Raw genomic sequence first — 24733 nt, 5'->3', positions numbered from 1 at the left:
AAACAGTAATTTTGTTTGAGAAGCTCTGAGGCCCCAATCCAAATTCACCAGGCGAGTGTTCTCACAGCACCGCCTCCAACATCTCAAGGCAATATCTTCCCCTAACTCATCAGCCCAAATGGTAGGCAGCCGAGGATCCCCTTTTCTTGAAGCCTTTAGGAATCCAGATTCTAAAGGATCCCACAATACAGCTTCCTTCCCTTGCTGTTCAGAGTGAGTCACCCTAGATGCATATACATTTGCTCATGCTCGCCCCTTAACCAAAAAAAGGGCGAAAAACCATGTACTTATCAAAAATATACACATATTTTAATGTTTATCAAAAAACACATCACATTCACAATACATTTTAAAAATGACACATCATTGTGATCCAAACTCATTGTGAACCACATATCTGTGCACACATGTTCCACTATTGGCATAGAAGCTGACACTTCAAAAAACCTTGTCTATGCCTAGATATGGGGTATTTATATATTTCAACCACCAATGTTACTAATGCCCGCCCCGATATCTGTGGGCAAAAAGGCTGTGCCAACACTTCAAAAATGTGTTTCTAGAACCAACATAGATCTTAAACATACAAATATACATAGAAATGCATCCACTCTGTATATCCTGTTGGTGCTGTCTTCAGGGCACTCAGTCTTTATACATGTTCTGGTTTTCACGCGTATCACCACGTGTCAGTTTGCCACAATTTCAACATTTCTACAAAACAAACAAACATTGAATCTTAAAAACATGGTTTCTTTTCTTTTGTGCATAACACGTCGTACATCACATCTATACCAACTTCACCTCCATTATCAATGCAAAAGCAGGGTTCATTTCTTCATGGTCTCATTACTTTCCCATCTTTATTCAATATTTACACATTTTGCATATTCTCATTCTTTTACCACAAACTTATTTCAAGGAAGCGTTATCCAATTTCTATCGCCTCTTACCACACTTTAGGTTCATTCTACCGTAGGCCGCGATTGCCTCCGTCTATCTCTCTAAGATTTTCTATCAGCTATACATTTATTTACTGTCTCAATGTTGCAGTCTTTACAAATAGGTTCTATTGTTTCCAATCAGATAAAACCTACTCACCCTCCACATGTCTGCACTATATGAGGGCTTACCTATTAGGAGCAGGGCAATAGTTTCCCACTGCTATCCTTGCTTCAAAAAGTGCGTATTGTACTTTTACTGCAGGTCGCTGCGGCGCAACAATCTGTTTGGACACCTACACCAAAGATCTATAACAAAATAGAGATCCGTGTTGTAAAAAAATGTTTACTCTTTAACAAAAATGAAAAATGTATCCTCTCTACCTCGTGCGGCTTACCTATTTTACTTTGCCCCACGATCTTATTCTCTGGAGAAAGATTAGTGGTTTTCCACCACATTCGGCGTTGTTTTCTTGCTACGAAATCTAGATGGCCAAACACAAACAAAGGCACTTATTAAATTTCCCTTGTGGTGGTGCATCAGTGAATCTTGACACATCACGCATCCCTCTTACCTAGTAATCTCTGTGCTGGTCTCCCGTGTAACTTGCGTACGCTAGTCTCCTCTCGGAACGCTGGAGCGGATAGTTCGTCCCAGCTGCCGTCTAAAATAACCGGCGGATCTATCTCACGTGAGACGTACGTCATTGCGTGCGTTTCTCGCTCACGTGACCGGCACCATCTTGCTTAGGTTCCCTCATCCGCCATGATGGAGCGGGTGCATAAACTAGAGTCGGTGCTTACTTCAGACATATTTGTATGCATGTAGATTAACCATTGAAAACAAAAGGTATAGGGTATCAATCTGCACCACTATCTATGTATTTTACAAGTGTGTGGACATATTTATCAAATATCATATTATAAAGTCATTTGTTTCTCGCTCACGTGAATGGTCTCTATTCATTCACCATAAAAAATGAAAAACGCAAAGTGGGTGTGATATGGATGTGTTGGAAGACACATATAGTTGTAGTCTGATTGGTTAAACCAAAGTTGGTCTAGGTTTCCTCAAATGATAATGAATGAGGAGCTCATACAGTGCAGAGTATCGACCCCGTCAGGAGGATACAACTCGAGTTTGGGCATTGATACCTAATGATATTCGATACATACGTCTACATATCTGTCATAGATGTAGAACGATTTGTGGTGCAGATCGATACCACTTGATGTGTATGGTTATTCCACATGCATACAAATATTAGTCTGAAGTAAGTACCTACCCAAGTTCCCAAACCCGCTCCATCATGGCGGACGAGGGAGCCAAAGCAAGATGGCTGTCGGTCACGTGAGCGACAAATGACTTTAGGATATAACGATATTTGATACATATGTCCACACACTTGTAAAATACATAGATAGTGGTGCAGATTGATACCCTATACCTTTTGTTTTCAATGGTTAATCTACATGCATACAAATATATCTGAAGTAAGCACCGACTCTAGTTTATGCACCCGCTCCATCATGGCGGATGAGGGAACCTAAGCAAGATGGTGCCGGTCACGTGAGCGAGAAACGCACGCAATGACGTACGTCTCACGTGAGATAGATCCACCGGTTATTTTAGACGGCAGCTGGGACGAACTATCCGCTTCAGCGTTCCGAGATGAGACTAGCGTACGCGAGTTACACGGGAGACCAGCACATAGATTACTAGGTAAGAGGGATGCGTGATGTGTGAAGATTCACTGATGCACCACCACAAGGGAAATTTAATAAATGCCTTTGTTTGTGTTTGGCCATCTAGATTTCGTAGCAAGAAAACAACGCTGAATGTGGTGGAAAACCACTAATCTTTCTCCAGAGAATAAGATCGTGGGGCAAAGTAAAATAGGTAAGCCGCACGAGGTAGAGAGGATACATTTTTCATTTTTGTTAAAGAGTAAACATTTTTTTACAACACGGATCTCTATTTTGTTATAGATCTTTGGTGTAGGTGTCCAAACAGATTGTTGCGCCGCAGCGACCTGCAGTAAAAGTACAATCCGCACTTTTTGAAGCAAGGATAGCAGTGGGAAACTATTGCCCTGCTCCTAATAGGTAAGCCCTCATATAGTGCAGACATGTGGAGGGTGAGTAGGTTTTATCTGATTAGAAACAATAGAACCTATTTGTAAAGACTGCAACATTGAGACAGTAAATAAATGTATAGCTCATAGAAAATCTAGAGAGATAGACAGAGGCAATCACGCCCTACGATACAATGAACCTAAAGTGTGGTAAGAGGCAATAGAAATTGGATAACGCTTCCTTGAAATAAGTTTGTGGTAAAAGAATGAGAATATGCAAAATGTGTAAATATTGAGTAAAGCTGGGAAAGTAATAAGACCATGAAGAAATGAACCCTGCTGTTTGCATTGATAATGGAGGTGACGTTGGTATAGATGTGATGTACGACGTGTTATGCACAAACGAAAAGAAACCATGTTTTTAAGATTCAATGTTTGATTGTTTTGTAGAAATGTTGAAATTGTGGCAAACTGACACGTGATGATACGCGTGAAAACCAGAACATGTATAAAGACTGAGTGCCCTGAAGACAGCACCAACAGGATATACAGAGTGGATGCATTTCTATGTATATTTGTATGTTTAAGATCTATGTTGGTTCTAGAAACACATTTTTGAAGTGTTGGCACAGCCTTTTTGCCCACAGAAATCAGGGAGGGCATTAGTAACATTGGTGGTTGAAATATATAAATACCCCATATCTAGGCATAGACAAGGTTTTTTGAAGTGTCAGCTTCTATGCCAATAGTGGAACATGTATGCACAGATATGTGGTTCACAATGAGTTTGGATCACAATGATGTGTCATTTTTAAAGTGTATTGTGAATGTGATGTGTTTTTTGATAAACATTAAAATATGTGTATATTTTTGATAAGTACATGGTTTTTCGCCCTTTTTTTGGTTAAGGGGCGAGCATGAGCAAATGTATATGCATCTAGGGTGACTCACTCTGAACAGCAAGGGAAGGAAGCTGTATTGTGGGATCCTTTAGAATCTGTACTTTATTGTCCTCACCCACACAGCCCCTAAAAAGAGGACATTCACAGCTCATCAGAATTGATGCCTTTACGAATCCATACATGGTAGAAGCGGGGTGTGCTGCACTCGAGCATGTCCCCACAGCCGCCCCGGCGGCACTTTGAACAGTAAATTGTGGCATCTCAACACAAGCCGAAATTATAATCTTCAGTTTCCTAAATTCAGCAAACAAACAGTTCGCCATGTCATGTAATTGTGAAAGACGAGCATACGAAATCCAATTGCCATTTCAAATAAATCTTTAAAGTATTTTACACCAGCCACAAACCATTCAATCCAAAAGAGGGATTTACCCTGGAACTTCAATGCTGGGTTATTCCAAATGGATGCATCTGGATGTAAATAAGGATCAGTATCCTACGACTCGAGAGATCGCACCAGCAGTCCTGCAAAAATGAAGTGAGTGCACTGGCCATTTTGGACTTACATCTCTTAGAAGACAACAGGGCATTAGGATGCAGTTGAGACACTGCACCACACTCCCATAACAGCAGATCGGAATGTTCATCACTAGAGCCAGCAACCTTGCACAAATGGCGAGTGGAGAATGACAAGTGGTAATCCGGGAAGTTGGGTAGGTTCATTCCACCCAATTTCAATGGGAGTTGAAGTTTCAAAGTCGCAAGCCTTGGAGGTTTCCCATTCCAAATAAAGTTTTGCAAAAGTCTATCAATCTCCTTGAAGACATTCCTTGGAATCCTAACAGGAAGCATATGCAGAATGTAATTTATTCGAGGTGTCAAATGCATTTTTATACAGTTAATTCTACCCCAGGTTGACAACTTCAAGAGCCCCCACCTCTCCAAATCTGTTTTGAGTCTCGGGAGGAGCCATGCAAAATTCATGCCAGGTAGCTTCACTGTATCCGCTCCAATCCAGATGCCAAGATATTTTATCTTGTCTGCACACCACCTAAATTGAAACTGAGCACAAGTATGCCGTAGACACAGGTTATTGATCGGTAGGATTTCGGATTTGCTCCAGTTAACCTTATAGCCTGAAAACACGGAGAAACAGTGAACATCTTGCATCAGGTGCGAAATATCAATAGCAGGGTCCTGAAGGGTGACCAACAAATCATCCGCGTATAGCAAAGAGTGTTGTTCCTGCCATTCCCAATAATGGGCTGAAGATTTGCATCCATTCTCAAACATACCGCAAGTGGTTCCATTGACAAGATAAACAGGAGAGGTGAGAGTGGGCAGCCCCGTCTTGTACCTCGATGAAGGCCAAAAGCATCAGAAATAAGTCCATTCCTCAACACACTCGCAGAAGGATTGGTATATAACTTAACCCAGCGTTGGAAATCTTGCCCAAAGTTCATCTTCCCAAGGCATGCAAACAATAAATCCCACTCCACTCGATCAAATGCCTTTTCAGCATCAAGAGTGATCAACGCAGTGGCAACAGGCTGGTTGCGACCCTTCTCAATGGTCATCAGAAAGCGTCTCATGTTGAAGAAAGAAGCAGCAGGACGCCCCAGAGGGGCCTCTCCCGAGCCGGTTGGGAACTGGCACAGTAAACCTGGAGGGATGGAAGGAGGTGGCGTGACCTGTAGTGGGTGGACAATTGGGTTCGGCAAAGGTGCTGAGACCGTCTACTGTAGCCTACAGCAGACAGTCAAAATGGTTGTTACTCCACAGGTTGTTGCATAGGAAAATGTGTGGAGAGTGCAATAGACTCTGGTGGTGGAGTGACCCATCGTGGGTGGACTGAGGGGGTCTGACGACTATGCAGAGACCGCCAGCAGTAACTGGCCATGGAGAGAAGCAGACAACAGAGGTAGCATGAAAGAAGATGTTGATGTAGAGAGTGTGGACCCGCAACCTCTTGCAAAACCTGTGAAGAGTTCCCCGCTAGAAGGTAATGGGAACAGGTAAATGTCCAGGAGGGGGGTCGGGAAGATGTGAGACTATAAGACATGAAAAAGCAGATAAGGTAGTGAATCCCTTTGCAGCACAATTTTCTGTACACTTCCACAGGAGTGTTGGGCTGAAGAGTCGGGAGGGTCTCAGGGAGCTTCTTCGTCGTCCCAGTGGGGAGCAGAAAAAGGAATATAAAGAAAGTTGAAAGTGTGAAAACCTCCTTAAAGGAATTATAAGTTTTGCTGAAAACGATAAGGAACATTGGGGAACCAGCTAGGAGAAGGGAGTCAATTTCCTAGACCCCACAAGGATCCTGTAGAACTGTTTTGTCGTGTGTCACAAAAAGCTTGGATCTTTACTGAACTTATTTTGAGACAACTTGGCATCTTTGGGACACGTTACATCATTTTCCTGGGTCACGAGCAGAACCAGAACCTCATTATTGTTCAATGTAGTGACATGGATAGCGTTGGAGCTTTTTTGATTGGGACGGTCCCTTTTCATTTGGACTTACACTGACCTCCTTGCAAGCACCTGAGTTCCTTTAGTATAGGTAGGGAAATCCCTTTAGAGCTAATGAAAGACAGGTTTAGCTTTCTTTTGAATAGCAATCATCATGGCACAAACTGGTTAGTCTATTCATTCCTTGTCGCCACAGGGTACAGAGGCCAAGTTGCCAATTCAGGCTCCAGTAGACTGAGTTTCAATCTTGCTTCCACAGACTTGACTACACTATGCAATCATGGCCCACTTGCTGCCTTTGACCACACTATGCAATCATGGCACACATGCTGCCTTTGACCACACTATGCAATCATGGCCCACTTGCTGTCTTTGACCGTTGCCCCTTAATCTGCAAAACATTGAAGGGCTGAAAACAGGATAAGACCAGTATTCAGCATAAGTTGGTAGTGTTTCTTAAGATTTTTGGGGCTGTGCTCCAAAAATCACTGTCCACACCCTTGCCCATATGGCTTTGTCCTGGGCAACTTTTTACCCCCAACGAGGAAGTGCTTTGCTGCATCCAAAGTATGAACAGAGGCAATGAGAGTATTTTGCATAGAAAAGATGCAATATGTGCATATGGGTTCTGAGAACTCCTGGTTATGCAGTAGGCATGAGAAGAAGATGAGGGAGTGGAACATGTTTTGAGTGCATGCCTCTACTTCTGGAAGTCATTGCCAAGTGACCATCAAACATTTCTCCATTTAGTAATTTTGCTATTTTATCTGACATAACAACATCATCCTTTGTGTATCCGCTCTGTGTACAATAACTCATCAAACCCATTTGTAGAATTCACAAGGTGGTGATGAGGACATAAACTCATGTAATAATACCACTGAAATGACAGGGTTTCTCTAATGTAGGGCCTTGCTGAAAGGACCAGTATTCAGCTTCCAAGTTTATGATAATTTTATGTTATGATCAATGGGATTCTTATAACACAAAAGCTTCAGTTATACAGTTGATGCCACCATACAATTTACAGACTTTGCCTACGCTGTTGAAGTCCATCGTCTGCCTAGATTCCACTATCAAGTGCTTTGCAAAAACAGCTGTTCAGTTCAGATGTGGGCATAGAAGACCTGGTTGCTGGCATTTGCATTGCCGCCAGCAACTCCACAGCGTATCGAAAAGGTGGCTGCTTCCACTGCCCACCCACTGCAACAGAGAAACCAAGAGGGTTTCCTAAGCTTGGAGAGGGGGGCAGAAGTGGCCCTTCCTTCATGCCACAGCCTAGTGGACCTAGCAGTCAGCATGTTGGGGCAGGGCATCGGTCTAGGAAAAGAGGTGCAGAGGGTTGCATGGGGCGGAGCTTCTAAACTGTGGCATACATTGATAGAGTTTGAGGAATTCTCAGTGGGTCGAGAGGAGATGTTAGTCTCTGTTGAATGCTCTCAGGTGTTTTCAGTGCTTTTGATATTCTGGAAGATTATCACAGGGTTGTGTTTTTGTTACTGCTAGGCTCTACGTCTGAATAATTGACATTTTTTCCGCTTTGAATTTTCTACTAGCCTTTGCTTGTTGAGTGTCAGCAATTCACCACAAACTATTGACATGGTCAGTTGACCAGTTACTTCTGGGTATGGTCCAAGAAAATCGCATGAAGAAATCCATTGTAAATTGAGCACTCTTCACAGGTGTCTGAGCATTTTAGTATTGCCAAAATGACTTCTAACATGACCTGAAACCCTATGCAATAGTCTGGCATCGTGCATGCCTAAAAATAAAAGGACGACAGATGGGAAACTGATCATTATGGGGAGACATTCCGTGACAGTATTGCTGTAAACAGGCCTTGTAGCTATCAGTTATCTTGGACACCACTGCAGGGGGTGAACAAAAGGGTCACTCCTTGAGGAACACATGATCATCCTATATATGTCTACATCATCTTCTAAAGCACACTGCAGTTCCAAAAGTCCAATGGGGAAATGTACTGGAATAAGAAAATGCACATGTCAAAATAAAATTAAATGTGTCCAGGAGAAGCAACAAAAAAAAAAGAAGAAAAAAAAACAAATCAGTGATAGAAAATGACAGTGCAAATAGAAAGAACTAAGAGGAGGAAAAGGTTGATCAGCGAAGAAAAGAGGAGGATCAAACAGAGGTCAAAAACAAGTCAAAATGAATGCCAAATTCAGGGTTTTTATAGTCATATTTTTGTCATATTATCTGAAAGCACGCCGTGGTAAGAGATTGATACATGCATTGTCAGTCACTATCTGTGACTTCAGATGCCTACACTGACCACTGCCTCCGACCTGGCAGAACAATAAGGCATACATGGATGGAAAGGTTTGGTGACTATAGATAAATTGAAGCATATTGGTTATTACCGATTACCCACATGACCGATCCCCCTCCAAGGAGCAGGAGCTCCCAACCATCACTGCTGGAGCAGTGCACCCCCCCCTAGAAGGTGTAGCTGGAGCTTCCCTTCCCCGAGGCTATCCCAGGTACTGCCCTGCCGTATGAATCGGCGTTTATTTTTTCTTGAAGTGCGACTCCTGCGCACATTTCATCCGCCGCGCCTGCTACATGTAAGCAGCAAGGCTCGCTGCGGCTCCGCACGTCCGTGCTATCTGGGCACCATTCCCGAGGCTGCGGGTGGTGACCATTCCAAGATGGCGGCCCTGCCTCGCTGACTTCACCTCCACCGGCCCCTCCGACGACATCCCTGCCCATTGGCCGACGACGGCTACAAGGCAGCCAATCGGGCACCGGGAGGCGTGAGCCGGCCCCACAGAACGAAGGCCAGCAGGAACTAAGGCTGTTTCCTGTCTCAGCCTGTCTATGCCTGCCTTGCCTTTTGCCAGAGACCCTACTCGTTGCCGCCTGTATCCAGACTATCACTAGTTATGTCAGCCTAACTCCCCTAAAAGAAACAGATAGGTCCTCCAGCGACGCAAGCGTGCATTCGCCGTTGCCACGCATGGGGTACTTGACGCAGCCCAATATGGCTGACCTATTCTTGTCGCCGATGGAACTACCTACATTCAAGTAAGGACTCTTTCAGTTACTTGATTGCCCATACTGTCCAGCCAGCCATACCCGGGTATTGCTTCTTCCAGTCACTGATTGCCCTCACTGCCAGGTGCACATCTTGCCTATTGTGATGTTGTGAGCCCTAGTCACTGTTGCTTCTGCACACAGGTGCATATCCAATCTTGCCTATCTTGATATTGTGAGCCCTAGTCACTGTTGCTTTTGCACACAGGTGCATATCCAATCTTGCCTATTGTGATGTTGTGAGCCCTAGTCACTGTTGCTTTTGCACACAGGTGCATATCCAATCTTGCCTATTGTGATGTTGTGAGCCCTAGTCACTGTTGCTTTTGCACACAGGTGCATATCCAATCTTGCCTATTTTGATGTTGTGAGCCCTAGTCACTGTTGCTTTTGCACACAGGTGCATATCCAATCTTGCCTATTGTGATGTTGTGAGCCCTAGTCACTGTTGCTTTTGCACACAGGTGCATATCCAATCTTGCCTATTGTGATGTTGTGAGCCCTAGTCACTGTTGCTTTTTCACACAGGTGCACAACCACTTTTTGTTATTACTATGTCGTGTGATTCATCTACTGCTGCCTTGCACATAGGTGCATAGTCTCATTCTCCCCTTAGTGAGTTAGCCAGCTCACAAGAGAAACCCCCACTTTAGATAGCTAACACCTGCCCACTCCCCTATCCAAACCAAGCCATACCATGCAAGGCTGCTTACTATTCATGATGTTCCCCTTCTGTGCCATCCCGTTTGATACACGTTGCACAGGTGCCCACTTCCTTTTCCACGATAATGGCCTATCCAGAGCAGCCTGCCCCCGTCATCATCCCATCCCATGCCCCACTCCCTTCCTGCCCCGCACCAACCCATTCCACAACCTGCACCCTCCGTTCAACAGTTTAACAGATCACAAATGTATCCAAACGCTACAAAGCAACAACACACCTCACTTTTCACCTATAACAACTACCCCAGTCCTCAGTGCACTTAGACGCACCAGACTCAGATCACGGACTTCCACATCTTCCTATCTCACAACGAGAGGACTACCCAAAGTTAATCAACCCAATCATATCCCAATTCTAGGCACATCAAGAACCCTAAGACTCAGATCTAGAACCTTTAACCCTCCTCGTAATATCACTCTTACCAATCATGCTAACACAGAAGGCATACCTCTATCAAGAACTCAAGATAAACACCCCAAAAGTCCCATCATAAGCAAACAACAATCTAACGCTACTGAAACTACCAACACTCACCCACCCACCCCAATCCAAGAGCCACCCCCGGCCTCACACCTCAAAGCAGCCCTCATTAACGCGCGCTCCATACATGCTCATGCCACTGAAATTCACGACCTCATTACTGAGCAAGAACTTGACCTACTCATAGTGACAGAAACCTGGCTCCACCAAGCATCCGGCCCCTCGCTCTCCATTGCCATTCCCCCAGACTATACCATTCTCAGAACTGACAGAACAAAATCAGTAGGTGGAGGAGTAGCCATCATCTCTAAAGACCACCTCAAACTAAGAACCAGCCCTATCGAGAGCCCAGACGGTTATGAAGTCCTGCTAGCTAAACTAGCTACGGACCACAAAACCACTATTAATTTAATAACCATCTATAGAGCACCTAACACCTTATCCCAACCAGAACTAGACATACCATTACTGCTAACGCCACTCATAAAACCAAACACAAAATGCTTAGTACTAGGGGACCTGAATCTAGGATTCAACGACCCCCAAGACCACAAAGCAGATGCACTACATAGTGCACTTAAAGACATGGCTTTCACGCAACTCGTGAACACCCCTACCCACATAAAAGGGAGGACTCTAGACTGGATACTATATCTTAACACTACAGTATCCATAGATTCCATCTCCCCGGTACCATGGTCAGACCATCACTGCATAAACTTCACTATCCTGAGCAAAAAGCCAGATGCACCCAAAACGTCCATGAAAGAATCATATGTAACAAGAAACACACGTAAACTCACAGCAGAAAATATCAACCCACTATTAGCCAAAGCCCTCAATACCAAAATCATTAACGCCAAAGAACCGTGTGCCCTGGCAGACTTTTACCACAACTCTCTTACTAGTACAATAGACGCCCTAGCACCCTGCGTTAATAAAACTAAACGTAAAGACAAAAAATCCTCCTTCTGGTTCAATGAGGAACTAGTCGCCCTTAGACGAATTAAAAGATCGCTTGAACACCGCCTAAAGAAAAACCAGACCCCAGAAGCTTTGGAAGAATTCAACTCGGCAAACAAAACCTATAAATCAGCCATCATCGCCCATAAAGCAGATGCCTTCAACACAAGAATCAGTAATGCGTCCTCCGATAGCAAAGAGTTATTCACCATACTCAAGGAGCTGGAGAACCCGATCCCTATAATTAACCCAGTCAAACCTAGCAAAGAATGGTGCACCACCATCCAAGATGCCCTAGACACTAAGATTAAATTACTACAAAACAAAATTATCTCTAAAAGAAACCTCCTATCCGACAAACACTCCACGGCCAACCAGATCTCCACTACCGGAGTAAACACTGCCCCTTCCTTCAACTTCACACCAGTCTCTCACGATACAGTACTTAAGACTATAGCCAAACTCAAAGCGTCCAATTGCAAAGGAGACAACTTCCCAGCACACCTAATTAAACTCTGCGCCCCCATCCTCACGCCCATAATCACCAACTTTGTTAATGCCTCCTTCTCCACCAACCAGGTCCCAATCAGCATTAAAGCAGCCTGGGTCACCCCCCTTCTAAAAAAGCCCACGCTAGACCCACTAGTGCCTACTAACTACCGGCCCATAACAACTGTCCCATTTCTACTTAAAATCATTGATAAAATAGCGTATAACCAACTACAAACTCACCTAGAACAAAATAATTTGCTAGGAGCCAGACAATCAGGCTTTAGGCCTAACCACAGTACTGAGACAGCACTCTTGGATCTAAAAATCCAATTAGACGCTATCAGAGACTCAGGCAAACTAGCTACACTACTGCTACTGGACCTATCAGCAGCATTTGACCTAGTAGATCATGACAAACTATGCAACACTCTAAAAAAAGATTTTAATCTTTCCAACAACGCCACTTACTGGATCAAATCCTTTCTTACGGACCGTACATCCAGAGTTGCCATTGGGAACTTTGCAGCGGACCCCATATTAGTGCCCTTAGGGGTCCCCCAGGGATCCTGCCCATCCCCCACACTCTATAATGCATACACCAAACTCTTATTCTCAGCCCTAGACGATATGGGTGTCATCTACACCAATTTCGCAGATGACACACAGATCCTCATCCCTATCTCAGGCGACTACACCCAAGACACCCTCACCATCAATAAAGTTTATTCCATAATCCAAAACTGGATGGCCCTGAACAGTCTTTGTTTAAATGATGAGAAAACGGAGATCCTCATTGTGGGCTCCCAAAAAAGATTAAGCACCCTCCAGCCGGACTACTCCCACATTAACATCGACGGTACCCGGATCCCAGTACTTAAACAAGTCAAAACGTTAGGTGTCTACATCGATGCCAACCTCTCCATGCACAAACAAATAGCAGCCCTCTCCTCATCCACAGCTTACACAGCAAAACTTATTGCTCTCAGTCGCCAATTTCTCACCCCTGCTAATTGTATCACTCTGGCTAGAGCCCTAATCCTAACAAAACTAGATTACTATAACATCCTCTTCCTGGGAACATCCAAAACCAATATAAACAAAATCCAATTACTGCAGAATAAAGCCCTTAGAGCGGCTCTAGGGATAAAGAAATCAGAACATATCTCTAACATTAGAAGAGAAAATCACTGGCTGCCTATTGAAGCAAGGATCATATTCAAAACCCTTAGCATTGTCTACAAATGCACCACTAACAAAGCGCCCAGCTACCTCAACAACTCTATCAAAAACAAAATGGCTTGCAGATCACTGAGATCCAACAATCTGGCCCTCTTAGAAGTTCCCACATTCAAATATAGCAGAGCAGGAGGAAGTAGTTTCAAAGTTCTAGCCCCTTCGCATTGGAACGCCCTTCCTCTAAGCATCAAAAAGGAGGAATCCTTACAAAACTTTAAAAAAGCTCTGAAAACCTGGTTATTCAATAAATATTGAACTATCTCACCAATTGTAATCTGATTTAGGACCATATTTTCCATTGTAACGTCTGTAAAAATATTACTGTCTTGAAACTGTAACATTGTGTATTAATTGACTACCTTCTGTATCCATTCGCCGTGATACCCCAGGGTCTGGGCGAGTAACAAATGTATTAAATAAATAAATAAAATAAAAATAAATACCGGTGGGTGTGACTCAACGTTACACAAGCTCTGAATCAAGCTTCTCACAATTTCAAATTGTGGGATTTTGGGGAGGGTATCTGCATGTGCTTCAATTCAATGTATTGCTAAAATGTAGGAGTTCTTCAAAATAAGCTAACTACTAATAAGAAGAAACATATCAAATGTAACCCTTGGTTTATTTGCAAGACACATGCGGGTTCATCCATAAATGTTACTGTTTCTCCTTACCTGCTGTGCACCACTGTGGGCCCAGACCCCTTGGAAGCCTGTATGTGTTCTTGCACCATTTCCACAAAGTATACCATGGAAGTCGTGGACTCAGGGAGGCCGTGGTCTGGCCATGCCGTGTAATGCAGCTGGTGGACGTCTCTCTCCAACTTCAACCCGTCCTGGTGGGAATAAGCAAAGTGTCTAATGGGCACCTTAGGATGTAGGTTGTTTTTTTATATTTGATGTACAGAATAATTAAGTGGGTGCCTGGTACATGTGAGAGGTGAAGGGTGTGCACAGAACTGGTTTTGGCTGTGCCTTAATCACGTGACCAGCTCCACCTCCTACTGGCCCTACCCACCTACATCAGTGTTTGTTCATCACCTTACAGTGGATACTTTGGGACATGCATAGTATGCATTTGGCAGTGCTTTGCCTTGAAAACATGCCCCTCTCAACCTTCTGCTTGCCCCGCCCACCTTCATCATGCTTCACCCATCTGCTTTTAAGCCTTACAGCAGATACTTGGGGGACACACACAGATGGCATTAGGCAGTGCTCAAGTGCCTTGGTCATGTGAGAATCTCCACCTTCCACCTGCCCCACCCACTTCCATCAGGTGTTTTCCCACCTTACAGCAGATACTTAGTAGAAACAAGCACAAGGCGTTCAGTAGTGCTGGGAGGATTTTGGCCATGAGATCACCTCCACTTCCACCCACCTCCATCAGCTGTTTCTCGCAACAAACTACTTAATCAGCCTTACCTAGGCATACTCACCACTAGCTCCTCGGCTGAGGACAAAGAAAGGAGATCTGTCTTTGTATGTTGGGGCCTAATGGTGAGAATCCCTGCCTCCTCTGCCCTGGTAAGACATCAGCATGTGTCTTCTATAGCAAGGGGTATCCCAATACTCATAAAGGCATGGGCCCACAAATAACTACTTACGCGAACGCGCGTAACCTCCTCCGCATCCCACTAATCTCCACTATTCTATCGCTACACGACGCTTACTAACACCCACAGAGTCTTTCTTCATGATCAGGGGTTTAAAAATTAAGGAGCACCTGTTCGTATGATGCTGTGCTCATAGACATCAACCTGAATGGAAGTCTACTATTTAAATCCTGACTATGTCATGAGGACACTAGTGATGGTATTGAGAATTGACACTCATATGTTCCTTCAGAGTAATTAAAATGATTGACAGACTTGTTAAATGTTGCACCTTTTTAGTGCCATTTCTAAAATGTTGCTAAAAATTGAAAAATGTAATATTTCAAATGTTTTGTTGGTATAAACTGGAAGGTCTGATTCACGACAAGGGCCTGGAGACTATGGACATGGTCCTAGTATCATAACAGAATAATAAAATCTAAAAAGAATGATATTGTATCAGACTATTCTAAAAAAATTAAATGGTTCTACTCACGTTCCACAGTCGAAACTCCCGCTTTGTCCACTCGCTAGAGATGTCCTGAGCCACTAAACGAACACTGATTTGCCCGTAGGATGTGGGCGTCCCGTCCGAGGGCCAGTAATGGTCGCACAGAACCTGATAGTAAAGTAAGAAGACAGCAATAAGATAGTCGAGGAACCATTGGCATCCATGTCCCGAGGACTTCTTCCATAAGTGGACGATGCAAGTAACATCGAAGTCAACAATTCCCACCACCCCCTTTCATCTTCTTTCTATTTAATTACTTTATTTATGTATTTATTTATTCATTCGTAAAGCACGCATAGCCCAGAGGCAACTAGGCGCTTTTTTCATAATAGTCATTTCAAAATGACTATTTTTCATAATAGTAATTCTAATTTTCCTTAAGCAAGAATGACTCATTTGCTCAGGCCTGAGCGCAATGAAACCACACAGGTGGCAACAGTGCGCGTTATAAGAACCTTTACCATCACATTACATAACTTGGGCAAAGGGCGTCACTTGGTAATAGCCTGGGGAGAGGTGCATTCTTGCTATTAGAACGTTCCAACCAATTCACACCATCTCCCTCCTCTACTGATTGGTCATGTAGGTTCTGGTTCTCCTTCCATAGAATTGGGCAGACCGTTGCCCTTTTGGCATCACTAATAGGGCCAAATAGAACCTCCCATATAACCTCAACATGATGTATTTGCCTTTAGCATCCAATGTACACTGTCTAGAAAGCTTGTAGCACCAGCTTTGCGAGTGGGACAATATTCCTGGCCAGTGAATTACCCTGCAATGACCCAATCCAGTGTCTGCAACCTATGGCGCTGCAGGGGTATTGAACTAATCCAGTGCCTGCAACCTGTAGCGCTGCGGCGCTGCAGGTGTATTGAACTAATCCAGTGTATGCAACCTGTGGTGCTGCAGGTGTATTGGACTAATCCAGTATCTGCAACCCGTGGCGCTGCAGGTGTATTGAACTAATCCAGTGTCTGCAACCTGTAGCGCTGCGGCGCTGCAGGTGTATTGAACTAATCCAGTGTATGCAACCTGTGGTGCTGCAGGTGTATTGGACTAATCCAGTGCTTGCAACTGTAGCGCTGCGGCGCTGCAGGTGTATTGAACTAATCCAGTGTATGCAACCTGTGGAGCTGCAGGTGTATTGGACTAATCCAGTGTCTGCAACCTCTGGCGCTGCAGGTGTATTGGACTAATCCAGTGTCTGCAACCTGTGGCGCTCCAGGTGTATTGGACTAATCCAGTGTCTGCAACCTGTGGCGCTTCAGGTGTATTGGAATAATCCAGTGTATGCAACCTGTGGCGCTCCAGGTGTATTGGACTAATCCAGTGTCTGCAACCTGTGGCGCTCCAGGTGTATTGGACTAATCCAGTATCTGCAACCTGTGGCGCTGCAGGTGTATTGGAATAATCCAGTGTATGCAACCTGTGGCGCTGCAGGTGTATTGGACTAATCCAGTGTCTGCAACCTGTGGCGCTCCAGGTGTATTGGACTAATCCAGTGTCTGCAACCTGTGGCGCTGCAGGTGTATTGAACTAATCCAGTATCTGCAACCTGTGGCGCTGCAGGTGTATTGAACTAATCCAGTGTATGCAACCTGTGGCGCTGCAGGTGTATTGGACTAATCCAGTGTCTGCAACCTGTGGCGCTGCAGGTGTATTGGACTAATCCAGTGTCTGCAACCTGTGGCGCTTCAGGTGTATTGGAATAATCCAGTGTCTGCAACCTGTGGAGCTGCAGGCGTATTGGACTAATCCAGTGTCTGCAACCTGTGGCGCTGCAGGTGTATTGGACTAATCCAGTGTCTGCAAACTGTGGCGCTGCAGGTGTATTGGACTACGACTCCCAGGATCCGTCCCTTAATTCCAGTGGCTAGTGGAGATGAAAGTTGCAATCCAAAACATCTAGCGAGCCAAAGGTTGCAGACCCTGGACCTAATCGGTAGATTGCACTACACCTACCAAGACATACCCTATGGAAAGGCATTAGACCATCAGTAGAGGGTTGGAATTCCGGCCGTGCAAGTTTAAGTCTCACTGCCATCCCTCCAAGTTCAGACTCACCCTCCCGTTCTCCATGCACACAGTCAGCATGACCACGTTCCGAACGTTGTACTCCCAGATCAGTCGCCAGAAGTCCTCAATGGTTTTCTTCAGCGGGCCCTGGGTGGAGATGTACTCTTGGTACCCAATGTAGCCCTGAGGAAGGAAGACAGAGAAGCAAATGACTGGAGCAGGTTGCCACGGTTACCCAGCTAAGCAAGCATGACCACAACAGTCCGCAAGTGTCCGCACTGCATAAGGATAGCTTTAAAAGACTCAGTCGAATGAGGAACAGATGGATTACCCAGGGCCACTTGTATTGCGCTGAATTGTGCAATTAGCAAAAGTATGCAGGTGTGTAGTCCTTTTTACAAGGTGCACAGGTCTCTTAATGGTTTTCAATTCTTGCAATCATGGATGGTGAAGAATTGATCATGTGATCAAGGATGCAGTGGACTTGTCATCACACATTGCAGTCATGGGATTTACAGGCAGGTGAAGAAAAGCATATATTCTCAGCAGATGTAAAGAGTCCATCAGGTAAGAAAGCCTAGCATTAGTGATGCAATTCCTACAGACCCTTTTGCATCACAATGACTTCACCTCTAATGGAAAACATTACTAACCCATGTAGGCATAGCAATGGGTTCGTGGGATAATCTGCATGCAGTGTTTACAACAGAAACACATATGTAACAATGGAAGAACACTTGCACCTCCTCGTGGCAATACATAGATAATGCAGATTACATCTGGAGAGCAAATAATCAGAAACCTTGGCCAATTAGCAAATGGAGATCGTTACTGATCTCCTCTCATCCAATTAGAATATTCAGAGTGCAGTCAAATAACTACTGCTGTTGATGCATTCTGAACATTCCAACTTTAAGGCAGGGAAACATCAATGCAGTTTGCAGGAAAGATGTCTTTCAACAATACATTTCCTCTGCAGAGGACCTGTTTCTTCACTGCACCACGCTAAATAACATACCAAAGAGAAAGCTAAAACATGGGAAAAGGATTTCACTTTCTTATAGAGAAACTGGATGTTACATCTTGTCTGGCACTCTCCTCCCACCATTCCCCCCTCACTCCATCGACAAGGCATAGCGCCAAGAGGGAGCCCAAATGGCAGACGTTGCACTATAGAAGAACACTTAACATTACACTTAAACAATGGCTCGAACAGCCTATTGCATGCAGAACAACTTCATCTTCATAATACAATTACTTCCTGAGCTTTCCGACTAGTAAGGTAATAAAAGTAAAAAAAAGTCAAACGAAATCTGTTATGATAGGTTATTTATAAAGCGCGTAATACCCAGAGGTTTCTAAGCACGGACCCGGGGATCGAACCTGTGCTGCTCCGTGTCGGCGAGCACGTTGCTGCTGAGCTATCCCCCGAGACAATGACCGCAACCCATTAATGCAATGCAATAGGAGCTCTTTCAGACAAAGGGGATATGGAAAACATTCATAAATAGAGATAACCCTGAAAAACCTCTGACGAGTCTTGTAACAAGCATACAAAGACACAAACGTGAAGAGGAACAGCTGCATGTGTGATACACCAAAAGGCGAATGCAAAATGAGCATGACAGACACAAAGAGAAGTGTGCCACTTAGTGAAATGATGCAATAACACTCCATAATACACGAAGAATATAAATAAACACACAACCATTATTTTAGGTACCATCGTCAAGACAGGTCTGATATCACCATATCTATGAATAGATCACCATGCGCACGCGCCAATATTTACACTACCTCAATTGCAACAAAGGGTTCAAAGGTTAACCGACTAGTGATCCAAAAAATGATTTCGCAACATTTAAGATTCAAGAAGGATCTGAATGATTAAATAGCACAGTCGGTAGGACTCATGCTAGCCAAGCAAAGATGACACGAAGCTAGTAGTACAATTAGATCAAAGATGTGATGTTAACCATAGGAACACATTTTGCTAAGAAAGAGCACCAACTGCATCAACTCATGATTCCAGGAAGTACAAGTGGACCAACCATTAACCAGGCAAGTGGATTCTGCCTTAATCCCTTAAGTGCCAGGCTATTATGCAAGTCTATGCAAAAAGGACGAGCATACTTGTTACCTTCTGCCAACAATAGGTGAATGGATCAATGCATTATCTGTGAATCTACAAAAGGTAATTAACGAGGCCCAGGATTGCGATTGTTTCATTTCGAATACATTTGGCAAACTTTTGGCAATAAGACGAACTGGAGGCCCAACAATGCAAAATCATAAAGGACTTGGGAGGCAGTATTAAATAACACGGGGGGGTGAGCAGTTTCTCCGGGAATCCGGGATTATCTTCACTTAAATCTAAACAAGTGTTCTCGATTCCTGAGGGGCGACATGGATATCACCTGATGTACACCCTAGTTGGCGCAGAAAAGCACACCTCGCCTTGAGCTCATCCTACAAAGTGCAGTAGTCCATCCAAGCTTGGCCTCTTCCCTAAGGATAGCATACTCCCAAGCTTCTCTGCAAAACACATAGAAAGCAGATTCACACTCAGGGACCAGGAAGTTCTGACCTGCACCAATCAATGCCACAGATTTCGCCTCTATCTTTTCCACTGTTCCACTAATGAAAACCACCCCCCTTTTTTCTTACAGAGCCCAGTGCAGCTTGGCCGCCAATAGTGGTAGACAGGCACATACAGTACATTACAAAAGATTAATTCGGTATAAGTATCTGAATTTAATATACTTCCATACTTAAGAAATACAATGATATTGAAGTATTTCTTCCAAGCAATCTCAGGCTTGGGTGCAGACTGACACTTCTTTTCACTTCAGGCATTTGTTGAATGTGAGATTTCAGTATCCTGCCATTTAGGACACAGTAACCCTTACATATTGGGCCATGGCAGACATACCCCTTTGGTGCAGAGTGTGCAACTGGCACAATTTCCTTAATACAGGTAAAGGAACCCAGTTCAAATGTATGTTCTTAATATGTAGAATGGCTTCGTTGTGCTCAGGAATACACGTTATATGAATCTAACCAACATAGCTCACGTTGTGTGGCTAAGAGTTCCCCCTGGAACCATGTGAGAACAGTAAATAGAAGTGACCAGAACAAAGACAAGGAGAAAAGGGCAAGTGACAAAGAAATTAGGGGAGATCTGAAAGCAGGAGACAGGACAGACAGTAAGAAAAAGAAAGAAATGGAAAGAAACTAGCAAAATAAAAGAGAGAAAAGATGAATTGTTTGCAGGTGATAATAAGTGAGAGACGTTGTGAGGGGGTAGAAGGAGACTGACAAGGGGCGGCATGTTTGGGGATACACACATTTATTATGAAAGAAAATAACCTCGTTCTCCCTACTTCTAAAGGTTTGCCCTGCCTCAACCTACGAAAACATTTAGTGACCCGTCACAATATCTGTCCAAAAATATGTGCTCCGTTCTCCATCAAAGACCTAAGAATTTAACACTAACACTTAAACCAACAGTCTATAACGAAAGAAAGTTAATTTACGGGGAGAATGACTCCCTTCTCCTGGTGTCTTGCATCAGTTTTCTTAGAATAGTAATTCTTTCAGTGTCCCTTCAAAACAGTGTCCCTTCCCTTGGTCCCTTCAAAGTTCTCCATGGTGATCCTTCAGCACTTTTTACACAAATCTTATGTCAGTCCATTCAACTCTTTCCATCAAGTAAAACATCTCAAGGCTTTATTTGGCTTCCCTTGAACGTCTGGATGATAAAAATATTTTCCAGGCTCCTCTGTATTTTTCTTGTAAATCTTTCGCAAGTCTACTGGATCATCGCAATGATGGATAAGACTTTCAATGCCTTCTGCTGGAGCAGTGGTATTGGCTTGGCTACTGGGATGGGGAAATGACTCACACTGCACTCTGTTGGAGCAGTTATATTGGTTTGGCCACTGTGATGAGGGAGAGGACTCTCGTTGTACTCTGCTGGAGCAGTGGTATGGGTTTGGCTACTGCGCCGAGGGAGATGACTCCTGATGCACTCAGAGTGAGCTGGGCCTCCTCCCGGACCCCACCCAGTCTTCCCACCATTTCTGTTAACTGTGGTGCCTTGGGGACAAGGCTCTGGTCCTTCCCGGGGTCACAGTGGCATTTCCTCTTCTCACTTCCGGCGTAGCTCCCCAACAGGCTTGTGGTCTTGGCATTATTTCTGGACCTGGTGGTCCACAATACAGCGGTCACGTCACCACCAAGTGAGTCGGCTCCCTGCCAGCTCCCAGGGAGCTCTGGTAACTTTCTGCCTTTCCTCTCTCACTTCCCGAGAGACGCGATTGCTCCAGCTGGAGCATTCCAACTTTGAACTTCCCCTGCTTCCCTCGCAAACTCCTGGCTTCAGCGATGAGCTCGCATTTGGCCGTTCTAATTTTTCTGTTTTTACTGTCGATGCTACTTTCGTGTAACATCAACACCATCTATGAAAGTCTCGCTGGCACTCTTTATGCCTCCAGTGAACTAGCCTGTTACAGTACTTGGCTGACTCTTTATCTGGTTCCTCCATATGCCTGTCACGTTCTTCTTTGTCTCATTTGGTCTTATACTTGTCACAGTCATGGGTTTATAGTAGCGAATGGTTCTACTATCAAGGATGGATAAAAGGGTGACCATGAGGGTAGGGGTTTATGTGCTGTGGTGGTGGTAAAAAGGCTTTTTCCCAGGTGGATATAGTTATCCCCAGGAGGGGATAGTCCCTCCCCATCAGGTCCTCCCACACATTACCACCCCCAGGGGGACTATTGGGTAAGGGCCTCATCTCCCTAGACTCATAGGAAAGGGTCCGCCCCTGGGGAAAAGTAGCAAGCCCTGGTGAATCGTCACAACGTATAAAGAGAAGAAAGGACGAAATATAAATAATTTGACATTTCAAAGAGAAGGAAGACTAGAAAAAGACAAGGAACGTAAAGAAAGAAAAGAAAGATTTAAGAAAATCAAGAGGTTACACAATTGTGATAGAAGGAAGGAACATTAAGAAATACAGGAAAAGAAAGATAGAAAGGACATACGGAAGGATAGACGAATGACATTGTTAAGATTTGAAGAAATAATGGCATGCAAATGTATTTGAGAATATTAAGATATATAATAAAAGGAACACAGAATTCAAGAACTACTCAGAAATAGAAAGAAACCAGAAAAGGAAAAATAAAACAGAAAAAAGGGAACCAACACAATGTAATCATAGAAAAATAAGAAGCAAGAAGTCAGATTTAAAAAAAAATGAGAATGAGCGAGAGCAAACGAAAGAAGCAGTCGCAAAAAAAAAAAAAAGAATTAATAGTATTCTGAAATGAGTCAGACAGTAGATTTGTAGACTGGATCCCTGATAGTCAGTCAGCCAACAAAGCATGTTCTTCGTCAATCTCTCCATCATCAGTACATGCACTTTTTTTCTAAATGTGCCTTATTGTGACGTCAGGTGTTAAAGAGAGTGTATGGGTAATTCAGAGAAGTGAAAATGATTGACGCCTTACTGGAATAAAGTTGGCATTGATGTAATCTGATGTGGGATCGTTTCCAATCGGACTCAACTTCACCCTTGAATGGTCATCTGCAAATATGAAGAATGGACAAAGGTCAGGGTTGGATATTACACAACTGCTTGGAACTGATTTACTAGTCACTGGAATGATGTCCCACAATGGACTGGAGACATACTGCACAAATAGAGCGACATCTCTCAGCGCGTATCCTATCATTACTTCTCCACATTGACATTATTCTAGAGAGAGACCAGGAAGCGAATATAGGAGAACTCAAGACACTAATTAAAGAGTGGAATAGCTTACCTAAGCAAGATTACTGCAATGTGTGTTACCTACTATAATTAACTCACTCTTCAGGGATTTCCAAGTCATCTGAGGAACTCTCTATCTTATAATGGCATCAGTAACATTAGGTTTTGATATAATGCTTCATTCAGGATCTTACCACTTCTAATCACTGCAAATAATGTCGCTTCATGGTTATTAATGTGTCTATTTGGAAGGATGAATGGGCGAGTCAGTTCTGCCAGGATTCAAACTTGCTGATCCTGTGTCAGATCTGACATGCACGTTACACTTGTGCTATCCTTCAGGGTCGGGCACACAGAATGATGCAAAGGAAGAGCACATGAAAGGAAGGATCACACTGTTAATACAGACAGCAAAATTAAAAAGATGAACACAAAATAAATAACTAAGCAGAAAAGCAAGAACAAATGAGATTACCAGTTGCTTCTACTGGAGTGTTCTGTATCACTCGGTCACTCGATCACTTTTCTCTTCCCAGTATTACCAGTCGCTGCTACTGGAGTGTTCTGTATCACTCGATCACTCTTCTTCTCAGTACTACCAGTCGCTGCTACTGGAGTGTTCTGTATCACTCGATCACTCTTCTCTTCCCAGCATTACCAGTCACTGCTACTGGAGTGTTCTGTATCACCCAATCACTCTTCTCTTCCCAGTATTACCAGTCGCTGCTACTGGAGTGTTCTGTATCACTCGATCACTCTTTTCTTCCCAGTATTACCAGTCGCTGCTACTGGAGTGTTCTGTATCACTCGATCACTCTTCTTCTCCCAGTATAAACATATTTCCTCATATTGAAACATTGGCTTTATGGCACAGTAACAAACAGCTTGTTCTTCTTTGTCTTTTTGAAGCTTGGCTGTTACTGTTGGGTTGTGAGCAAGAAACTCAAGGAGTTACTTAGCAGAACGGGAGTCCTTGTCTCGATGAGAGGGGGGGGGGGGGGGGAGTCTCTCCCCGTGAGATCCCTCTTGCCTCTATCGCTAGGGAGGGTATTGTGTAGTGGGCTCTCCTCCATAGCCTCGCAAGGAAAGGCCCCCTCTGGGGAGAAGTGACAGAATCCCGCTATTCATCACTCCTGGTTGAAAAATTCCACGATTGGTATTTTCTTGGTGGAGGAAGACTTAGCTTACTATACTAATTTGAGTGGCAGTGAGTATAGTGGTGGCATTGGTTTTCTGCTGACTCATCAGCATCTGTACACCGTCTGTTGCTTCTCCTGGCTCACCCAGCTCCTCTATACTGTGCTGGTCTTCTACCTCATCAGGCTCCTCAATACTGAGTGCTGCTCCTCCCCTCTCTTCATGCTCCCCAGACTGCGGCTGTTCTGCTGACTCATCATGCTCCTCACACTGTCACTTTTCCATAGCTCATTCTGCTCCTCTATAGTGTGTGCTGTACCTCTGGCTAATCAGCACATTTGCTTGATTTTCCTGGCTTATGCTGCT

General features: G+C 44.0%; 1 protein-coding gene across 7 annotated transcripts in view; it reads right to left on the bottom strand.

Annotated features, from left to right (window-relative positions):
- LOC138521067 (receptor-type tyrosine-protein phosphatase V-like) overlaps positions 1–24733 on the bottom strand; it is a 641711-nt gene that overhangs the window by 115079 nt on the left and 501899 nt on the right. For all 7 annotated transcript variants that reach the window (XM_069633598.1, XM_069633597.1, XM_069633596.1 and 4 more), the window contains 4 exons: positions 22968–23044; positions 17500–17634; positions 15421–15543; positions 14008–14168 (listed from right to left, as the gene is read on the bottom strand). In XM_069633598.1, the coding sequence (XP_069489699.1) occupies positions 14008–14168; positions 15421–15543; positions 17500–17634; positions 22968–23044 (496 nt within the window). The remainder of the gene's footprint in view (positions 1–14007; positions 14169–15420; positions 15544–17499; positions 17635–22967; positions 23045–24733) is intronic.

This window comes from Ambystoma mexicanum, chromosome 13, assembly GCF_040938575.1.
Source record: "Ambystoma mexicanum isolate Mex_15411 chromosome 13, UKY_AmexF1_1, whole genome shotgun sequence".
Classification (NCBI taxonomy): Eukaryota; Metazoa; Chordata; class Amphibia; order Caudata; family Ambystomatidae; genus Ambystoma; species Ambystoma mexicanum.
This window is presented reverse-complemented; position numbering and strand designations above follow the sequence as displayed.